This window comes from Dipteris shenzhenensis, chromosome 19 (assembly GCF_047967505.1).
Source record: "Dipteris shenzhenensis isolate YYH24624 ecotype China chromosome 19, Dip_SZ_1.0, whole genome shotgun sequence".
Classification (NCBI taxonomy): Eukaryota; Viridiplantae; Streptophyta; class Polypodiopsida; order Gleicheniales; family Dipteridaceae; genus Dipteris; species Dipteris shenzhenensis.
In genome coordinates this window covers 55606278-55628023 of record NC_141614.1, presented here as the reverse complement: position 1 = coordinate 55628023, position 21746 = coordinate 55606278, and the positions used below count along the sequence as shown (strand labels likewise).

At 47.9% G+C, this 21746-nt stretch overlaps 1 protein-coding gene across 8 annotated transcripts in view; it reads left to right on the top strand.

Annotated features, from left to right (window-relative positions):
• The window catches only part of LOC147890665 (uncharacterized), a 120422-nt gene that overhangs the window by 91619 nt on the left and 7057 nt on the right, over positions 1-21746 (top strand). For 3 of the 8 annotated variants that reach the window (XR_015542760.1, XM_087390801.1, XM_087390800.1), the window contains exons 6-7: positions 13939-14142; positions 14279-14377. Coding sequence is in view for 4 of the 8 variants with exons in the window: in XM_087390801.1 (XP_087246927.1) it covers positions 13939-14142; positions 14279-14377 (303 nt within the window). In the remaining 4 variants the exon portion in view is untranslated. Of the gene's footprint in view, positions 1-13938; positions 14143-14278; positions 14383-21746 lie in introns of all 8 variants that reach the window. The other 5 variants (XR_015542761.1, XM_087390802.1, XR_015542762.1 and 2 more) reach the window with 4 other exon arrangements.

The following is a 21746-nucleotide window of genomic DNA, read 5'->3' as shown; positions in this document are numbered from 1 at the left end:
TTCAGACTATGCAGGGAATGCAGATAACCGGAAGTCTACTACCGGTTATATTTTCACATTTGTAGGAGGTGCTATATCATGGGTGTCTCGGTTGCAGAAATGCGTTGCACTGTCAACTATTGAAGCTGAATATGTTGCAGCCACTGAGGCTTGCAAGGAAGCAATATGGCTTACTCGGCTGGTGGGAGACTTGGGCATTACAGGAGATATGCCAGTTTTGCATTGTGATAGTCAGAGTGCTATCATGTTGGCAAAGAATCCGGTCTTTCATCAGAAGACCAAGCACATAGATGTGAAATATCATTTCATCAGGGAGGTACTGGAAGACAAGCGACTTGAGCTTGTGAAGGTGCATACTGATGATAATCCTGCAGATTTGCTCACTAAGAGCTTGCCTACAGAGCGGTTTGCACATTGCCGCCACATCATGGGATTAGGATGAGACCATTCTTATTTTATGGTCTTGTATACAGTAACTGTATATTGCTGTAATTTTTATTCTTTTCTCCCCTTTAGGCACATTGGCCTTTAGGTGGGAGGTTGTTGGGGTAAAGGCACATTGCCATCCCTTTATTAAAGATATGACACCTATGACAGTCATAGGGTGAAAAACCTAATCCTAATAAAACCTATGAGTTTGTGGTGTGGCTCATCACTTCACACCCACATGTTTGGTGTCAGTCCTCTCTCTCACTCTCCTCGGTTGTACTTCTCCCTCATTCCTTCCCTCACACCTATGACCCGATCTTCACGGGTACAAGATGGGAAGATGCCTCAAAACCCCTGGTTTGATGGTGAGTGGAGAGAAATGCGAGCCCACCTCACACGGGAGCGAGTCTTGGGTCAGTTGATGGCACACGAGGCACACAGGATCTTTCAGCAGCTGACATGCCGCAAGAGACGAGCCTTCCTCACACATAGGATGGATGAGATCATTAGATCATTCTGCGGAGGAGACCCAACCACTGGGTTACACATGCTGGGGAGCCTATCAAGTAGTCCACTCTACTTGTCTCCCCTTCATGTGGGAAACAAGTGAGCCCTTTGCATAATAGCAATGTCTGAATATTGTTATATATGATTAGGTCGTGTACCGCTCCCATCTTTTGTAAATGTCACCTATACCTTGTCACATGTGGTGTATCCTCTGAAGTGCCTCACTATCCCAAGCCCTATTGGGTCCATCTTTGGTACTCTGAGGGGGTCCAATCCAAAGTTTGGTAGCCCCACTTGTCTGATCGTCTTACGTGCATTGATGTCACCTAGAAGGATCTCTCCGTGCTTGGAGAACTCCATTGATATCATTGTATATCGTCTCATATGGCGCTTGACACTTTGTAGTGACCTCATGTGCATAGGATGATGTATCCAAGGGAAAGTAGCACAGTTCAATAAAAATCGGCCGTGTGTGAAGTGACTCAACTCATATCGACATGTGTCGTGCGTGCTTCTTCTTCCACATCATAGATATGACCGGTCTTAGGTGTAATCCAAAAAGAACTGCTACGCCCCCAGAACTTTGTATCCCACTGTTTCACCTCATCTGCTTCCCGCTTTTTTTTTTCCCAAAGAAAGGAACCATCTATTAATGCTTGAAAGATTTCATACAAGACAGCATCCCCGAAGGTGCTGAGTATGGGAAAAACCAGAAAAGGCTGAAAGAAGAACCGGCATGTTCTAGAGAAACCCAGCTCACTGCTTAGGGGATCTCTGGAACTGGGGCTAACAGCCAAGTGGGAGGACTATACAGCCAGCGAATCCCTCGCTGAGTGAAGATGTAGAAAACACTTGTAGGCCAAGCCTTGCAGAAGTGAGCACGCCTCTCAATAGTCGCGCTGGAGCCTAAAGTTCCACGCTCCCAGGTGGACCGTAGAGTGTAAATGATATCCTGCCAGATGGCAACTAGGGTAGCCGAGGGTGGAACCGGGTGCTCACCCATCACAAGACTGCAACGGGCCATCCAAATGTTCCAAGCTGTGATGCTAGCTACCACCTCCCAAACAGTGTCCTCCCTAGGAGGAGCAGCTAGGTTGTCAGGAGGGACTGCCTCATGGAGTGCAATCATCTGAATGCTTTGACCTTGTATCCTGTAGGCTAGGAAGATCTCATCAATCTAAAATGCGTGTCCTCCCTCTGTCAACCAAGCCACCATCCCCCAGGTGTGCAAACGTGTCATGATCCTGAGGGCTCTCATCCAGATCCTTGCTGCACTACGACAGCTCCATAGGCAATGCAGGATAGTCTCTAGGACACCCTCGGAGCAGCAATGGCATTGCCCCTCCACTCGCATCTGCTCCAACCACGGTCCGATGGGTTGGCGAGGATCTTGTATGCAGTATCAAGCAGAGTGATCGGCCTCCACTGTCGGATGTCTGACCTATCTCCCCCTTTCGAGATCAAACAAATCCACCCCCTACTCAAAGACTGAGGGAGAAGGCCTGTGTCAAAAATCTCCAAGCAGGCTAGACGGAAAGGGGTGGAGATAATCTCCCAGAAGTTCTGGAAGAAGGCCGCGGAGTCAAGCCATCCTCATCCGGTCACTTCTGGGTCGGGAGAGCCTTGAGGGCTTCCCAGAGCTCCTCATCTGTGAAAGGCTCCTCAAGTCTACTGCATAAATCTTGCGAGACTATTGGCGGAACGTGATCCCAAACTAGCTCTCGGGCCACAAGACCAGCTGGGGTCATCCTCTCCGTCTGAAAGAGCGGGCTGTAAAAATCGGTGGTCATGTCCAGCTCTTGCGAGTCAGTGTGCATGATGCCCTGTGAGTCCCGGAGACGCTGTAGCTGTGTGCTTGTCGATCGGGGCCCAGTGGTCTGAAAGAATTGCTTCGTCATCCTGTCCCCCTGCTGCACCCATCGGGCTCGGGAGGAATGATAGGAGAACTCAGCCCGCCGCACCTCCGTGTCCTGAAGCTTGAGACGAGCGCTCTCAAATCTGTCACTAAGCCACTGAGACACTGGGTCCTGCTCCTTGAGCCTCTCGATGGAGGCGAGGTCTCTCCTCAAAGCCCACTCTCGCTCTTGAAGGGTCCTCCTCCGCCTAAGGACGTGAGCCTGCAGCTCCTTATTGCTCCTCTGAATCGCATTGGCCACCCACGCAGCCCAGCCCTCACATGGTGCTATCTCTAACTGCTCCCAAATCCCTGCCATGACTTGCTGAATCTCCTCGTCCTGCAGAAGGTCCTCTGGAATGCGGACCCCCTTCTAGGGGAGACCTTAGTGGGACTGATCCAAGTGAAGTACCAGTGGAGAGTGGTCTGACATCGTGCTACTTGCCAGAATCCCGGTAGATCCGCCTTTGTGTAGTGCCCAGTCCCCAACATAGAAACGGTCTAGTCTCTCTAGCAATCCATCGTGTCTCCTCTGTCCAAAGGAGAAGAGAAGGCTGCCAGGTGTCCTGCTGAAATTTGGCTCTCTCCACGGGTCTCTGCCACTGATCATGAAAATGAACTGCTCCCAAGTGCTACGCTCTGTTGCTGGCATCTCAGAGAACGAGGCTCCGCCCTGCTTGTCTTCCCCAAACTCCAGGTTGTTAAAGTCACCTCCAACAATTCAAGAGTCTACATCCGGAAGACACTCTGACAGCCTCCTCCAAGAGGCCGGGCGGTGTTGTCTACACGCTAGGGCATACACATTCAGGATCCCGATCTTGGACTCTCCCGTCCGAACTCCCATCCAAACTGCCCGTCCTGGGATGAGCTCGCCTTGATCGTAGACCTTTGGAGCCAAAGTCTGTGAGACTGAGATGCAGACCCCTCCACTCCGTCCTACCGCAGGGAACCACTCCTCTGGACCTCTCCTTGGGAGAAGGTGATGGCGTCGTCTGATGTCTGAAGCTGAAAACATGTGCTCTTGAATCATAAGGATGTCCACTGCCCACCCTATCACTGTCCTCTGCAACTCCTGCCAGAGTATCAGGTACTACGGCTGGCTATGAACACGGTCGTGGAGCCCGTGTACGTTCCAACTCACTATGGTCCAGCTCATGAGGACGGGGGAGTCGGGAACAAGGCTCTCCTATGAGTGGGTGCCTGTCCCAAAAAGATTGCTTTGTGTGATTTTGCCGGGGGTTTAGAGGGTGAGTAGTCAGTATCTGTGCATCGCTGTACTAGTGTGGATACCGGCTCAATACCGATCTTCCGTGCCCACTTCATCATGAAGGAGGCTTCCACCCCGAACAACTCCGCACACTTCTGGAGGGGCCATAAGTGTGCTTGCTCCACCTTTGCCTCCAACGGCAATCTGGTAACTCTTGTTGCCAAACCACACACCGGCTCCTCGTGCGTGAAGCTCAACTGAAAGTTCACCTCCGCACCATGGGCGTACCAAAGGTCTAGTCCATGTGGTTCCATCCACTCATCCATCATGAGTGTAATCTGATTCCCCAAAATAGCATCGAACACCTCCGGGGACCATTTCTCCAACCCTGTGGAGGCAAACAGAAATCTCCAAACAGGATATGTCCCACTACATTGATCAAACCCCCCTTTCGGGACTGAAGGACCATGAGTGTTATCTCCAATGGTAGAGGATAAGAGTCCGGAATCTCTAGATAGTTCCAGGGTCCTAACCTCCAAAAGTCCCGCAGTAAGGGACGCCCATGCTGGAGGTTAGGAGCCGCTGATTGGGAAGACGAGCCTCGTTCCTCAGGATCCCTCCTTGAACGGACCTGCTATTGCGATGAGGAAGCAGAAGGGGGTGTCATCGTTCCCTTGCCAGTTGGTAGGGGTGTCGAAGTGGAAGAACCTGCTGCTGAAGTGGAGAGGGGGATGGCAGGAGAGGGAGTGGTAGGGACGTGGGGGATAGAGGGAGGGGTGCGGGTGGTGATGGTGACGATGGGAGGGGGGACTGAGGGGGGGGGGGGGAGGGGGCGGTAGGAACCCTGGAGAGGGTGGATGCGGAGGGTGAACCTTCGAAGCTGGAGGACCGTCTGGATGGGCGGTGGCCCCTGCCATTGGAGGAGGTGGCTCGTACTATTCCTCCTTCGGGGCCTCTCGGTCAATCTTGTCCCTCTCTCTGCGATTGGCCCTCTACTTGTAGCGCTTGCGGGCCTGCTTGCTTGGTTTCTTTTTCTTTTTAACTTGAGTCCAGTCCCCTTCTGAGGGAACCCAAGGGGTTTGAGACTCCTGCTGCTCTTGCTTGAGAGGACGTTTTGAATCGAAACACGTTTGGAAAATTTTTTGACTTCCGTGGGACGTATCTCAGGTCTAAACAATGACAGGAGGTCCCCCAGAGTGATATGTGTGTCCCCTCAATGTTTCGTGTGTCGTGCTGCGATCGTCGGGTTGGAGTCTATGTCACGTCTGCGGCTAGAGACTGGACGATCAATGTCACTCGATGGGAAGAACTCTGTGATCTTGCTCTGAGAGGTGTCTGATGATGTGGCCAAGCCCCGTCGCCTGAGTAAGTATAGATGGAATGATTGTGTCCATAGAAGGATAGATGCTGGGTGGGGAAAGTATTATCATTTTGAAAATGACTGCAGAAATAGTGACACTAAGAGATGGAGCATCAAACGGATTCTATTTGATGCATATGTGGTGCAAACAGTGCTATATGCAGTAGAAGTATGGGGAGGAAGCATCTCAGCATCAAAATGGAATGATATTGAAAAAATACAGAAATCATTTCTAAGACGGCATCTAGGAGTCAAAATTACTACACCGTACTCAATCATGCTTATTGAGACTGGTACAAGGCCCATTGAACTGAGAGCACTACGAAGGGTTTTCAAATATGTGAAGAAGGTCAAGAACATGGGGTGGCAGAGATTACCAATGAAAGCATGGGAAGCAAGTAAAAGGCCTCAAAAGACAAACAAAAGCAAGATGTTATCATCTGGTTGGTGGCAAGACATTCAAAGATGGTTCCAAAGATGGAGAGTAACATCCTACCTTGAGATGTCATCCGGGGAAATGGATGAGAAGGCATTTCATAAAGCTTTGTTGGGAATATTGCAACAAAAATGGCAATCAGCTGAGAAAAGGGCTAAGTATGAGTACTATTGTACACATATCAATCCCATCTATTGGGACACCTACTCCAAGGAGGAAGATAATGCACAAAAGTACATAACTATACCCATACCTGCAAATGCAAGAAGAAGTATTGCACTCATCCGCACCCGATCACACACTTTGGAGGTAGAGAAAGGTGCTTGGGGAGATGTCTCAAGGGAACAAAGATTTTGCAAGTTATGTGACCAAGAACAAGTAGAGACAGAGGCACATGTCCTCCTTACATGCCCACGATATGCATGCATAAGGAGGGACTTTAACAACATTACAAAGGAACACGACACCCTCGCAAGCTTGCTTTCACATACCCATATAGCCACTCTGGGCAATTTTATTGCCAAGATTCTTCAATATCGGGAATGTTGTATTACTCAATGTATTTCAGAATAGTTGTTTTCCTACCCCTTCCATAAAAGAAGGGAGACACTTGTATTGTGATTTTCATGGGTCCCATGGGTCGGTTTCTCGGCCCCCAGAGGACGGTAATACATTCTTCTTCTTCTTCTTCTCTGTGTCGGACCCCCTGGTGAATGTAGGCGAGGAATCTGGAAAGGACCCCGGAGCTGTCTCTGAAGAGGTAGTGGTAGCGACCTCGGATCTCGTAGTACACTGGGCACCTGAAAATAAAATCCTCCTCCGACTCCACCTACTGACAGTCGCACAATATGCATAAGCGATGCTCCCTAGGAATCCCCTCTGCTCTGTCGCTCTCTATGCGGAGGCGGTGTGATGATACCCAAAACTGTCCGATGGAGATCCGTAGTCAGTGAGGCATATGAAGCTCAGTGTACCCTGGTGGTGTGATGAATCCCTCCTCCGAAATACGAAGATAGTAATCTCTGTAGAAACTCAGCTTCACTAGAAGCTGCCTCGGCTCCAACCAGGTCCTAAAGGTGTGTAGTTGTAGGAGATCCTCACGAATGACCTGGTTGGTGTGTGGTCCGATTGGGATGGTGAGTCGGAGTACCGGAGGGGCATCTAAACTGTACTGAAAAGGAGGTATCCTATCGATGTGGAACCCTAGTCTCACAAACCATCTGTGAGTCTGTGCATACCAGCATCGCTCGTGTCCCTCTGCTACCCTCCTCATGGAGGAATCGAGAGCCAACCATGGAACCTCTGTCTCCCTGATGTGCAGTCCCCATATGATCTAACCCGGTGTAGATATATAATGGTTTGAAAGGTTGCATCTAGCTAGAGTAGAGAAGCACCAAACTCGGCTTGAATGATGTGATGTGGTACAGACGGTTTCCCTCGGATCATCCGTGAGAGCATGAGGATCTGCAGGCACTCCACCCGTGTCCACTCTATCTCTGACATGTCAAGCCCCCAACAAGGGCGGCGATACATACTGGCTAGTCGGACCAAGGAGTCGAAGAGAAGAGCCTTGGTCCGAGGGTCCTGGAAGTGGGAGTGAAAGCATTGTCTCTCTAGCTAAGCTAGTGAGGCGTATCCCTTGCTCAGTCTGGCCTGCATTGCTGGTGTCATCGTGAAGATCGGGCCGGAGAAGATGACCCCCAAGTAAGTGTATGAGGATACGATCTCAATTGGTGACCCACCGAAAGTAAAAGTAAACTGCTTCCGTTGCATGTTTGCTCAAGAGGTGTTAAAGATCATGGCCTTGGTCTTGCCAAGGTTGACCTCCAAATCATGGGATAAACAAAAAGCCTGCAGTGCATCCAGGTCTCGCTGGAGCCCCTCGGGTGTGGACAACAAGAGTGCCATGTCATTTGCATAAAGAAGAATCCTGACGATGATCTCGACAAGTGAGCAACCGGTCCCTCTGAACACCCCCATGAAAGTCTCAAGCTCATCGATGTAGAGGCCAAACAGGGTCGGTGTAAGGGACAACCCTGTTTGATCCTATGGTACTCAAGATCTCATCTGTCCAACTTGCACCTGTCCGAACTCGGCTTGAGACTCTCTCATACAGTGCCATGACTGCCCAGATGATCTCCTGATCAAATCCCAGTGTCTGTAGGCGTGTGATGAGACGAGCTCGAGGTACTATGTCAAAGGCTTTGCGGAAATCCACAAAGCAGCAATATACCCTCTCCTTCCGTGATCTGGCCTCCTCAATGACACTTCTGAGTGTGAGTATGGCGATCCATAGTTCCATGGTCTTGCCTGAAACTGGCGTGACCCTCTACTCTGAGCCCTCTCATCTCTGCGAACAGGCTGACTAACGCATCCAATACAGCTGCATGGATCTTGGACATCACATGTCCAATCATGATAGTCGTGTAGTTACTCGGGTCCATGGGATCCCCTGCCTTGTGGATGGGGGTGATGGTGTTGAATGTCCAGGTGCGGGGGAAGCCAAGGCAGACAGCGTCATTGAATAGTTTTGCTAGGATCGGGGCTAATGTGTCGATCCCATATGCAATAAACTCAATGCATAGCCCCTCGTGATCCTTAGCTCGGCCATTGTGCAGCTATAGATAGGTGACATCTTTGCGTCTTCTCGGATGGATACCACGACTCCCGGATACGTCCTTGGAGCTTTCGCACTGCGTACTGAAACCTCTTGAGAGCCTCAAAGAGTGTTTTCTATCAAGATTTGAGTTTTGAGATCATTACTTAGTAGTCAGCAAGGGCCTTAGCAAGCCCTTCGCCTCAGCCCATGGTGGCTTGTATGAGTTATTTTGCTGATTGTACTTTGTCTCATAGGCCTGTGAGGCCTCTCGAGGATGTTAATACAACTTTCTTTCTTGCTTTCTCTCAAAGTGGAAATAGAACATGCAGTGCATGAAATAAGGCCTCAAGATGGCAAAAAAAACTTCTCAAAAGGAGGTAGGAAAAATCTAGAGGCACCGCAATCCTGTAGAAAGGGGAGCCTCTCCATTCCCGAAGGAAAGAAGCCCTCCTAGCAGAGGCTACTCATGAAGTTCCCTACATGCTCATCCAAGTGGCCATCAAGTTATGTATAGTATTTGTCTAAATATTGGTGAAAGTATGAGAAGGGCGGACCTTGGAATGGTCTAAGGCATCTGTGCATCTGGCTCTCCAGATATGCCACTCTCAAATGCTAGCCAGAATCTCCCAAGAGGAATCCAATGAAGCACATACTGCTTTTAAAGGTAACGTTGGTACATCATCCAGAGGGCGTGACTTAACTAACTATTGCTGAATGGAGAAAGCAAGCCGATCTTCATTGTGGTGTGCTATTTTCTCCCAGACACATCATCCTATGCACATAAGGTAACTATAGGAACACAGCCCATGTGAGACGATATATGATGACAACACGGAGTTCTCTAGGTAGGGAGACATTTTCCTCCTTGGTGACTTTAATGCACGCACACGAGATAGATAGCTGGGCTTGCTAGATTTTGCTTTTATAGTACCAGAGCTAGATCCATCATAGCTTGGGATAGTGAGGCGCTCAACAGATGCACCACATGTGACAAGAAATGGATGACATCTACTTGAGTTGGGAGATTGTCCATGAGTTGATTATATATAACGGCCTTAAGAGATGGCGATCATCTGGTGGGCCTACTTGTTTCCCACATGGCGGGGGGACAACCCAGTTGACTGTGTGATGGGTCCCCTAGCCTTTGTATCACGGATACACAACTTTATTGTGTGTCTCCCCCCATTTGGTGCTGACCACTCATACTTGGCCTTCAACATCTTGGCTACTACACCCCTCCCATACCCACTTGTGTCCAAATCCATTTTGACCGTGCTTTTGACCCAGTCTCTTGGAGCCACTTGGCCTATGAGCTTCTGGCTTTACTTGGAGATGATGCAGACCTCGCCCATGCTTCAGACACCCTTGTCTCAGTGGTACAAGACACTACTACTAGATCTTTTCCTACCACTCGATCCGCATGACATGTCTCAGTTGGGAAGATGTCTCAAAACTCTTGGTTCGATGAGGAGTGCAGAGAGATGAGATCTAACCTCACACGTGAGTGAGCCTTGGGCCATCTGACGACATTCGAGGCACAACGGATCTTGCGGCAAATGAGACGTTGTAAGAGGTAGGTTTTTCTCACAAACAGGATGGATGAGGTGATATGATAATTTCGAGGAGGAGATCCTACCATTGGAGGGGGCCTTCTATCCGAGGGGAAGTTGCTTATTCCTATCACAAATCGAGATGATATTCTATGCAATTGTCTCCAAGTGTCCATGCTCCCTTGCACTATCATGTCCAATAGCATGTCCTACCCTTGTCTCCCACCTCCTCCTCCTCCTCCTCCAACCTTGAAACTCCTCCTCTCCCTCTCTAGCCGCAGATGTGACAGAGACCCCGACCCGACGACTGCAGCACGACACACGAGACATCAAGGGGGGACACAGATCACTCTGGGGGACCTCCCGTCATTGTTTAGACCCAGGATACGTCCCATGGGAGTCACGGTGGCTCTGGTCTTGTGTTGAGCCTTGTCCAGGAGACTGAGACGCACGGCACACCTTGACGGGCGCCAGCGTCCCATCACTGGCTATACACCAGCCAGGGCGACATGACATACGGAGGATTCCGCTCCGCTCCAATCCTTTTCTTTTCTTTTCTTTTCATTGTTACATCCATATGTATTTGATTATGTATGATCAGACTTAGGGTTTAGCACGGGTGATGATGCTCGTTTCAGTAGCTCCACCCTTACTGTGATTTGTATCAGGTTTTCTTTCAGTCTCATAGACCCATCGGTCTTCCGAAGACTCTAATAAAATTTCTTTCTTTCTTTCTCCTCCTCCCTTCCTCTTCCACTCCCCCGACCTTTTCTCTTACACATTCTCTCTCTCTTCTACTCATATGCTTATCTTAGACCCTGACATTGGAAAGATACCACGACTCTCAGAAATGTCCTCGGAGCTTTTGCACTGCCTACTGGAGTCTGGAACCTCTTGAGAGCCTCAGAGAGTGTGTTTTTGTCGAGATTTGAGTTTTTAAGATCATCAGCTTAGCTTAGCACTCTGCAAGGGCCTTAGCGAGTCCTTCAATTCAGCCCATGGTGGCTTGTATGAGTTCTTATGCTGATTATACTTTGTCTCATAGGTGCGTGAGGCCTCCCGAAGACATTAATACAACTCTTTCTTTCTTTCTGTCTCTCCTCACTTTGCACAGTAGTAGGGCCCAGGACAATAGTCGGGCTAGACCCCGCGAAGGTCTTTATTTCTTAAGAAAATCTGAGTACAAGCAGCTTGAGAGCTGAGATTTCCAACGTAGAATTTAGATTATAGGGAGATCTTGGTCTATCCTAATTAAACTCTAATTTACATGCCAAAGTGGTTGGCAGCTGTGATGTAGAGTCCTCTTGTAGGCAGCCTTAGCCTACAAGAGGACTCTATTTCTTAAGAAAATCTAAGTACAAGCAGCTTGAGAGCTGAGATTTCCAACGTAGAATTTAGATTATAGGGAGATCTTGGTCTATCCTAATTAAACTCTAATTTACATGCCAAAGTGGTTGGCAGCTGTGATGTAGAGTCCTCTTGTAGGCAGCCTTAGCCTCCCTTAAAAATATGGCATTTTACCCTTTGTGGTACTCAAAATTAATGAAGAATACGACCATGGCACCCATTAACTGTTAGCACTTGCATGCAAAATAAAACTTTAGACTAATCCTAGTCACTGTGGGCATCCCCACTAAACACTTGTGCGCACATAACATACATTAATTTCTTTGGTTGACCAAGGTCAACCCTCTTGATCATAATTAAGGCATTGATCGACAGTTACGGCACCTTAATTATGGCCAAGTCTCTCCAGACTGTTTTGGTTGACTGAAGTCAACCCTCTTGGCCTAAGCCAAGTCTCCTTGATTGGGGTCAAGCCTTCTTGACCGAGGTCAAGTGTCTTTGACCGAAGTCAATACTTTGACCAATTAGAAAAACTCTTTGACCAAGGTTAAATTAAATAATGAACTCTTTAACTATGATCAAATAAAAGGTCAACTTTATACTTATACAAGTGATACGAATGAAGGATCAAGCTTATTGGTGATCTTAAAGACAGAGGGCTGCATAGTGCTTGGTACTCAATGATTAGTCTTAGTCTCATAGCACATGGTGCTCAATCTGCACCTCCCATAGATGACAATTCATGCATAGTGTCAGTTCTTGATGTTGTAAAAAGTGCCATCCTAGAGCCATGTCGGTGTGATGTGGAGACCCATGCAAGTATTCTTAGTTAGGTGGGAGAATTGCTCATTGAGTACCATCCGAGTGCGATGTGGGTGTCACATGGGAGACCCACACAAGTATCCTCAATAAGGTGGGAGAAGTGCTCGTTGAGTGCCATCATAGTATGATGTGGGTTTCACATGGAGACTAACGCCTGATGAATCTATACCTTCCATTCATATTTGAAAATCCAATGGGCCTCCTGATGAGTTAAGTGTAGCCTTAGTGCATCCATTGAGTACTAGTACAGGGGTATGGTCTATGAACGTGCTATGAGACAAGCCATCTAGTCTTTTCATGCATATCAGTGACTCCTCATCTACCTTCGCTACTAATTTCTCGGATGCTATGACACATAGTGTCGGTTTTACCTCAAAAGAGGCATGTAAGTATGACATGCGGATTGCCACATGATAGCCTTCTTACTTGGAATATTTACAGCTTGGTGATAGTATACTGTGGGCCTGTATGACGTCGTTGGTGAGCCTGGTTCCAAGTCTGCAATAGCGGGAGATGAGGTCGTGGTCGAGGTTGAAGTTGTTGAGGCTATCATCTTGGAGGTGGTGGTGATGTCCCCTCCAAGGTTGGTGTAGACGCTGCTAGTGATGATTGGTGGGGGGGAGGATGATAATGATGTCAGGGCTGAAACGGCATTGGCTGCCTTCTGTGTGGTTGCGGTTGTTGGAGGCCACTGCGTTTGCTAATGTAATCAATTTTGGACTGTTTTAGTTTCTTCTCATCCTTCTTGGATTTTTCTTTTTCCTTTTTATATTTTTCTCCTTTCACCATTAGGGGGGAATACACAGCAATAGCAGCCAAAAAGAAGGGCTGCCCCCCCCCCTGCGCGAATGTCTTTGTTGCAATACAATAGCTTTGTACGACAACTCACAAAGGGAGCATGAAGCTGAGTACAATACTCTATGCTCTTGAGAGCTCTAGGCCTCTGTCTTTATAGACTAGGCCACCAGCTTGAAAGTAAGAGCTTTCTAAAAAGCTAAGTCTTTCTTTTCTTGGCCTTGAATAGGCTTTTCACCAGAAAGCTGGCCTTTCAACCCCTCCTTCAAACTTGGCGCCTGATTTCTTGCTTGTAGCTCTGTAGGGACCTCTTTAGAGTGGGGTGCCACTTTCTTTTCCTTTTCTTCATGTGGGACCTGCTTTTTGGCACTTACCCTTTAGAATTTGGGCCTTTAAGCTTTTTGCACTCTTCTAGGTCCTATACATCCAATAAACAATATCCAACACTTTAACCCATTACAGGTTAGCCAATTGAATGCATTCTAGTTCTTGATCGAATCGTAGTCCCTTGTGGAAAATGTAACTTATTCTAATTAATTGGAGTCAACTTCTTTGACCGAAGTCAATCCCAACTTTGTGGGTGATATGACGAGGTTGTAGCCACACTCTTTGTTTTGTTTTGAGAGGATGAGTTTGGGCATGTTTATTAATTCATCTAGGTATATGATTTTGGAAAAAGATTATTGTGAATCTGTGGAGTTCTAGTCTATTCCTCTTACACAATCTATACCGCGTTTGCAAGCAATGCTCCAGAAGCTCACATCTTAAGACCATTATTTATGTGCATTTTTAATTGTAATCTATTTGCCTATGAAGTGAAACTTGCGCATTCATAGATCTCGCTAGTAGCAAGTTTCTGTGAACAAACACCATTTTAAGTTGATTTGAATTCGTAGGGGTTATGATGCGAAGCAGTGGAATTGATAACAATGCTGATTATTTAGATGGTGTGGTTTCTTTAATGATGTACTTTTGCTACCTGTCTTCAATAGGTAGCACCTTATAATACCTTCTATCCTAGATTGGAAACCCATCTCGCCCAAAGTGGTGTTGATCCGGCAGTCAACAGATGGGACAGCCTATTAACTCTTGGTGTGGTAAACCCTCCTGACTCGCTTTCGCATGCAGCGGGTGTTGGGGATGTCCAAGCAGAGGGTGCATCACCTTTACCACCGGATCGGTACATGAATTTTGTGGTGTGTGAGCATGCTTGTGATTTAGTTATCAATCAAATCAGGTCTCCCTGCATTATGATGTTTTGTCTGGCAGGCGTTTCTAAGGGTTTGTGACTCTATCTGCTCCGTACTGCTTATAAAATTCTCATCATTGCAGATTCCTAAGTGGAGTAATTGTGAGCCCGATCAGCAGCATCTGACAAAAGCCAATCCCTTTTTATTGCCAAAGCCCTACTTGTTAGCTCTACAACAGAGGGTACGCTTACTTGTTTTCTTTGCTTTAAAAACTCTCCTATTTTTCATATTTTTTTTGGTACGTCAATAAATTCTATAAGAGGCTAGGTCCTAAGTTTGTCACTTCTTTGGGGGTGTATTTGTTCTTCAATAATGAGGTATATAGGAAGGTAGGTCTTATTTGATTTACATTGCTGAGCATGTGTGAGCATTCCTTTAAAACAAAAATTGGTTTTCTTAAGCACATGCATATTGTTACACAATCTTTAAATGAAGTCTTTGAGTTGCTGTGTGAGCTATTTTCCTACTTTTGGCTGGTGTATTGATGAGCTTTACATAGTTTTGGGTGGAGTTTGTGTGAGAAATGGAAGCAAGGTGCAAAACGGTGGAGGAGAAACAACTCGTTGTATTGCAAATGAGAGGCTGAAATTAAAGTACAGGGGTATAAAACCCTAAAACCTAGGGTGTTATCGTAATTGGGATTAAAACCCTTACAAATAACTATCGCGACCACTAATTGTGGTTAAGGGGAAAAAATCCCAATGAGGGAAAAAATGTCCCTAACCTTATTACTTACCTAAAATTGACCAACCAATGTTGTTGCGAAAGCAACAAGAGGTAGCAACTATTGACTGTTTCTTAGTCAACCATGAACTGCATGAATATCCCCAAAGGAAACAGTTTCCACTTGCTGACTGCTGAGTGCCATAACCACGAGCCCAATCTAAGGCACTACAAGCATGCAACTGCAAAAGCCCCAAATACTCTTTGCAACTAATAGACTCTTCACCATAAAAACCCACAGTGAATAATTGGTGCCATCCAATTTATCCTTCTGGTCCAAAATCCAACCACATCTGCTGGATTCTGATTGCGAGCCGTCTTCAAAGATGAGCTTCAGGCTGAAACAAAACCCAACAAATTTCTGCAAAAAAAACTGAAGCAGAATACCCCAAAACTGCAAATGCCCTCAACACCCCAAACATTGCAACATAAACGCTTGCTTCATAGATCTGGTGGAAGACTTCAACAAGGACTCCGAACACCTGTACTAGGTGTTTATCTACAGAGATGGCAATTTCAAGGTAAGCATGATATATGCATGGAGTGGGTACTGTCAATCTGTATGGTGGATACGTACAGTTGATCGGTACGTCCAAACTACTGCAAAAGGTAGAAATAGTAGGCATATTACACCTATATAGTTGTATGGATGCCAGATATAGATTAATACGGAATGCAGGGCTATACGACTTACAGTTGTACAGCAGTATGGACGACATGCGGACCTGTACATCAGAAGTTTGTATGGCGTAGGTTGCACTTGTGAGCTTGAATAGTACATCGATTGTACGGAAGCCGTACAGCAAGTACAACGGGCTAGCATCAACAAAAACAAACAACATCCAGAAAAGCACTAGTGTAGAAGAGGTACAAGGGCAAGTTTCTCTAGCAAAGAATGATTGAACCATTGCTTTTTAATGCTTTTTAATTATTTCAGCTGTAAATGGTCCTTTTTAGATAGAAATTGCAGACTACATCTTCTCTTTTTTTCTCTCTCTTTCTCATTTTAGAAATCACAAACTGCATCTTCTTCAAACCATTCATTGTTTAACAACCAAAATATTACTTTATGTTGATTCTTATGCCCTCTGTTGATATCGGCAAGCAATGGTCTCTGTAAAAATTGAGCTTAACAGGGAGCTCACGGGTGCCAACCGGGTCCTGAATGTGTGTAACTGTAAGAGGTCCTCTCTCGTGGCCTGGTTCACCTCATGGTATGTGAGCGAGACAAAGAGGGCCTAAATTTGTACTTGAAGGGGGTAATCTGTCTATGAGGAGGCCCAGGCTCTCGGACCACCTGCATGTACATTTGAGTCAGCTATTGGGGAGGCCAGGGGAGAGAAACTTGATGAGACGAGAGCATTATGGATTAACAGTGAGAGTCACCGCCATGATGCTGCTAGACACACTCCGCATGCGGCACGGGGAGTGACCACAGCACGCACGATCGAGGTCCGGTCTATTTCAGCCCTCCTTAGAGGAGACCGCCAGAGATGAGGCACCACCCTTGATGTAGCCCATCAGATACAGAGGTTGAGGAGATCACCTCCTTTGTCGCCTCGAGAAACAACTCGAGAGACACAGATACGAGAGCTCCTCACATCCTATCAAAGAGCCACCAGCGCACCCAGATATATGGACCCGGTGCATGTACTAGGAGTGTTAGCTCTGACCACTTGATACTATTTTGTCATTTTGCTACTGTGCTATTATGCTCACTAGCTTATCACTTTAGCTTTCAACAAGGTCCGTAGTGCGCCCTTTGCTTTAGCCCATAGCGGCTTGTATGAGTTACTTTTGGTTTTGTACTTTGTTTCGTAGGCTTGCGAGGCCTCTTGAAGATGTTAATACATCTTTATCTCTCTCTCTCTCTCTCTCTCTCTCTCTCTCTCTCTCACCCCTGAGCTTGAGTAGAGGGTATGCTTCATTGGTCAAACTAGAGAGGCAATGCTTCCGCTCGCACTTTCAGGATCCACACACCAAGGGGTTGCTTTTTGACTCCTTGGTTCGCCCAACGAGGATGTACGGCAGCCCTTATTGGGGGCCAGACTTGTTGGATACAGAGTGGGCCCATATGGAGCGGCTACAGGTTCTCATGTTATCACGGATGATTCGTGGTAAGTCATCCGTTCCTCACCAAATCATTCAGGTTGAGTTTGGGTCACCCCCTTTACAGCTAGATGCTGCATTTCAGGTCATCATGTATCGGTACCGAGTTAGGGAATATGGGGATTATACCTCGGGGCGTAGTAGGCTACCATGGATAGCTGTATCCTCTTCTATGGCACTTGCAACAAGAGGAGACCAGAGGTGCTAGTATGCACGTACAGAGAGATGGTTTGAGCGATTGGGGCTCCACATGGATAGACTATCTCCCTTCCAGTACAGCATGGATGCTCCGTTTTCTCCCCTCTTATAACACGAGGTGAACCAGGTTATCCGTGAGGATCTACTAGAGCCACACATATTTTAGACTTGGTTGGGACCGAGTGAACTCCCAGTGAAGCTTAGCTTCTACAAAGATCACTTCTTACATATCACAGCGGAGGGTTTCATTGACCCACCAGGATACACGCAGATTCACCTACCCCACTTGCTGAGGATCTCTCTTGGGCAGTTCCGGGTCTCTTCACACAGACTTCGCATTGAGAGCAGCAGAGTAGAGCGACTACCCAAGGAGAGGCGCATATGCACACAGTGTGACATCAGGAGGTTGAGACAGAGGAGCATTTCATCTTTAGGTGTCCTGTGTACTATGAGATTCGAGGGTGTTTCCACTTCTTTAGGGATAGTTATGGGATTTTGGCCTGTTTCCTCTCCTACCCAGACCCGCGGTGTTTGGCAGGTTTCATTCATGAGGCACTTAGATACCATGAGAGGATACTCAAGCACGGAGACAGGAGTAGACTTCTTCCTCGGTTGATCCCTCTCTGAGCTCTATCACGAAGTTCTTTGAGCTAGATCACATGGACCCCCACGAGACGAGTGTTAGAAATGACCCAATAGAGGGTACGCACAACGGAAGACTTATAGTAATGCCCAGGAGCTCACACAGTGTGGTGTGGGTGTGTGGAATCACAAACTTCTTTACTTATGTGCATAGAATAGATGCGTAGACTCATCAATAGACAATGAACCAGCCAGATAAAGAAACCACCAAAATAATATATTTCCGTCCAAAACTATGGACACAATGCAAAAGAGATAGATCCGGAGTCCCACCAATGGTGTGGTCCTCTAATCTAACCACAAGGTTCTTCTCCTATCTGGTGGCTATCTCTGGACTCGAGCCCGCGTGCTCCACCTCGAGCGTCTGTAGACTTTCCGTCCAGATCCCTTCCACCTTGCTGTCTTTGCACCAGCCTAGGTGGGCAGCACTCTTAGCTAAGTCTGCAGCTCCTGTGTGCTCCCTTTACCTCCAGTGATGAGGCCTAAGGCAAGCTCCCTGCTGCTCCTTTCTGTTGTTACTTGTGCTGCTCCAAGTGATGATGATCTCAGCAACCTTCTGCCCTAGAAGACAGTCTAGGTTCAGCCTCTTCCTGGAGCTAAGTCTGCAGCACTTGTTGCACTCCCTCACCTCCTGTAGATAGGCTCAGAGAGTAGGCTTCCTGCTGCTCCTTTCTGCCCTGGAACTGCTGGCTATGCTGGATGTAAAATGAGGCCTAGAGCCTCTGCTTTTATAGGCCCTAAGAGGCTGGCAAAAAATCGACCAGTCGGGCTGCCTATGGCCGACCCAAACAGGCTGACCAGGCCCTGACCTGGTCTGCCTATAAATGCCCCTTTGGGGCCCTCTTTTCTAGGGCCTTTGGCCCACACTTCAAGGCCGGGTCCAGCCCCTAGTTCTGCCCAATATCTGGCCTGGTCAGCTGGCTCCAACCAGCCCTAACCAGCCAGTTCTATGGCAGACACTCCTGCTGATCCCCCCCGCCATTAATGCGCCATGTGCTGGCCTTGCTGCTGCAGCTCTTTTCCGGCACTATGTCTTGCCCGTACACACCCATACTATTGCTGACATCATCGTGCCTCTTACTTGGGACACCCCGCCATGTCTGCTGTTCCAGATCCACCTCTTCCAGGCCAGATCTTGATGCTGAATGCCTCGCCATCTGCTCCTGTTGTTGACGCCATCTGTTGCAGCCACCTTGACTACAGGTGTGTTCCCTTTCTCTAGGCATACCTTGCCCTAGGTCTCCCTCCCCCATGCTCTCCTCATATGGGGGCTTACAGATGAGGAGGTGACTATTCCAACGAGGCCTTGACATGATCGGAGCCTGTGACCCGACAGCTTAGACAGAGGGTCTCGACACACATATCACACTTGGGGACATCCCCTCCTTGTTTAGAGTCGGAGCTCGAGTGACGAGGGTCACAGTAGCCCTGGCCAGACGCAGAGCTACGACCAAGAGACGTGCCAGGACCGCACCTCTGAGTGGCAAACAACACTCTATTGCCGACTTCATGCCTCCACCGCCTCATCCATCCTGATATCTTGCTGCTGTCGATGATGATGATGATATTGATGACGATGCTAAGATTGATATATAGTCGACCATTGACATGACTATGTTGTACTTAGGACTTAGTACTGCCATTCTGCATTTTTGCATTTTGCATTGGTATGGATGCTCGTTTAGTAGCTCCACTACCACAGCTTGTTGTATCAGGATTTTCATAGTCTCATAGACCCATCGGTCTTCCGAAGACTTTAATAAACTCACGAAGATGGCCACATATCGTGACCACTTCCTTCGGATCTCAGAGGATGGGCTTGTCATTCCACCAGGCTATACAGGTATCCACATGTCCCACTCACTGAGGATTGCCCTTGGCCAGCTTAGAGTCTCTTCGCATCAGCTCGAGATAGAGGCTGGTAGGATGCGACGCATGGAGGATGGACGGCGACCAGGCCGATAGACCAGGATCTGCCCTTGTTGCACCATGGGAGAGGTGGAGTCAGAGGAGCACTTCATTTGCAGATGCCCACTATATTATGAGCTCAGAGGTAGATTCCACTGTCTCTTCACGGATGGCTTTGGACCTCTCTCACGAGTGATGGACTACGAGGATCAGCATTGCCTAGCTCTTTATGTCAGGGAGGCCACTATGCTTCGACGAGACTACCTCAGATACCATCAGCACAGACCGGAGCGTGATAGAGCCCAGCCTGATAGAGCTCAGGCACACGCTATACCAGAGGACAGAGACCAGGAGGGGCATGAGGAGGTCAGAGCTCAAACATGACACATGCCTCCACCCTGTGGATGTACATATGAGATGGTTTGTAGACGCCGCAGGATCTTGTTACATAGGGGACGTACTCGCCGCTTCATCTCCAGACGATCCAGGATGAGACTTACTCATGGAGATCTCGCCGCTTTTGGGAGGAGACTTACTCATGGAGATCTCACCCCACCAGCCGCTCACCTCACCTTTGCTCAGATTTGTACTCTCATAGCAGGAGGCAGAGTCGATGGACAGGATTTCCAGTATTATTTTGGTTCTCAAACTCCGTGACACCTGGACTTGTATCTTTGCATTGGCATATTGTACTCATCCCCCCATTTTGCACCCAGGGGCGGTTTTCTTGCATCTAGTTTACTTTGTATTTAGGCTCAGATTTGACATTATGTACTTTCACTTGCATTGTATTGCGTAGCACTTAGATGATATTCGACGATGCCTCTTCTTTGTGGCACGTTGATTTTGTGCTATCTTGTATGCAGAGTTCTTGATGTCCCATGGGCCCATTTTGGCCTTTAGTGGACAATAATACACTTTCTTTCTTTCTCTCTCTCTCTCTCTCTCTCTCTCTCTCTCTCTCTCTCTCTCTCGTAGGGGACCGCGAGAGCCAGAGACGAGGGATCACGATCGACGTAGCCCGACGGGTACTAAGATCGAGGCGACCGCGGCCACCACCTAGATGCGAGACAGCCCGACAGTTACAGATACGCGACATCTTCATGGCCCAGCGGAGAGACCTGACCTAACTTGATCTGGACACTCCTAACTCTTGATTTAGATTCTGATTTTGTCTCTATTCTATTCTATTTAGACACTAGATTAGTACTTGGCAGGGGCTTTAGCTCACCCCCTTGCCCCAGCCCACAGAGGCTTGTATGAGATCTTTTTTTGATTTTGTATCACTCTGTCCCGTAGACTCGTGAGGTCTTCGAAGGACGTTAATCTCTCTCTCTCTCTCTCTCTCTCTCTCGCGTCTCATCACATCGCCTCCTTATAGAGTGATCGAGCGGAGGACACACCTAGAGAGGACTGCATCTGTACCTTGTGCGATTCTTGGGAGATCGAATCAGAGGAGCATTTTGCTTTCAGGTGCCTGGTGTACTAGTACTGCTTGCTCTTCAGAGACAGCTTTGTCTCCCTATCCAGCCTCCTGTTCTACCTAGACCAACGGTGTTTGACAACCTTCATACATGAGGTCGCACGGCAGAGGGAGCGGTTGCTCAGAGCACGTAGGGGATATCATGGCACACATCTAGATGCCGCTCATAGTATAGTCATCGAGTTTTTTTGACTAGACAATACTGATCAAGAGGGCTCACAAAGGCGGCGGCCACGGATACTAGAGCTAGCTAGAGCCAAAGACACGCCAGGCTCTCTAGCGCACTGAGGCACAGATCATGCTAGGGGACCTTACCTCCATGTTTACTCGACCAGTCGCACGACCCATAGTAGTGATTGTGGCTCTTGTTCGCGGCAGGGCTACAACTAAGAGGCTTCAGCGAATTGTATATGTCGATAGCTGCCATGCATCCTATCACATGATTTTTACCCCTGTAGCATCCTCACACATCGACGCCCCCCTCCTA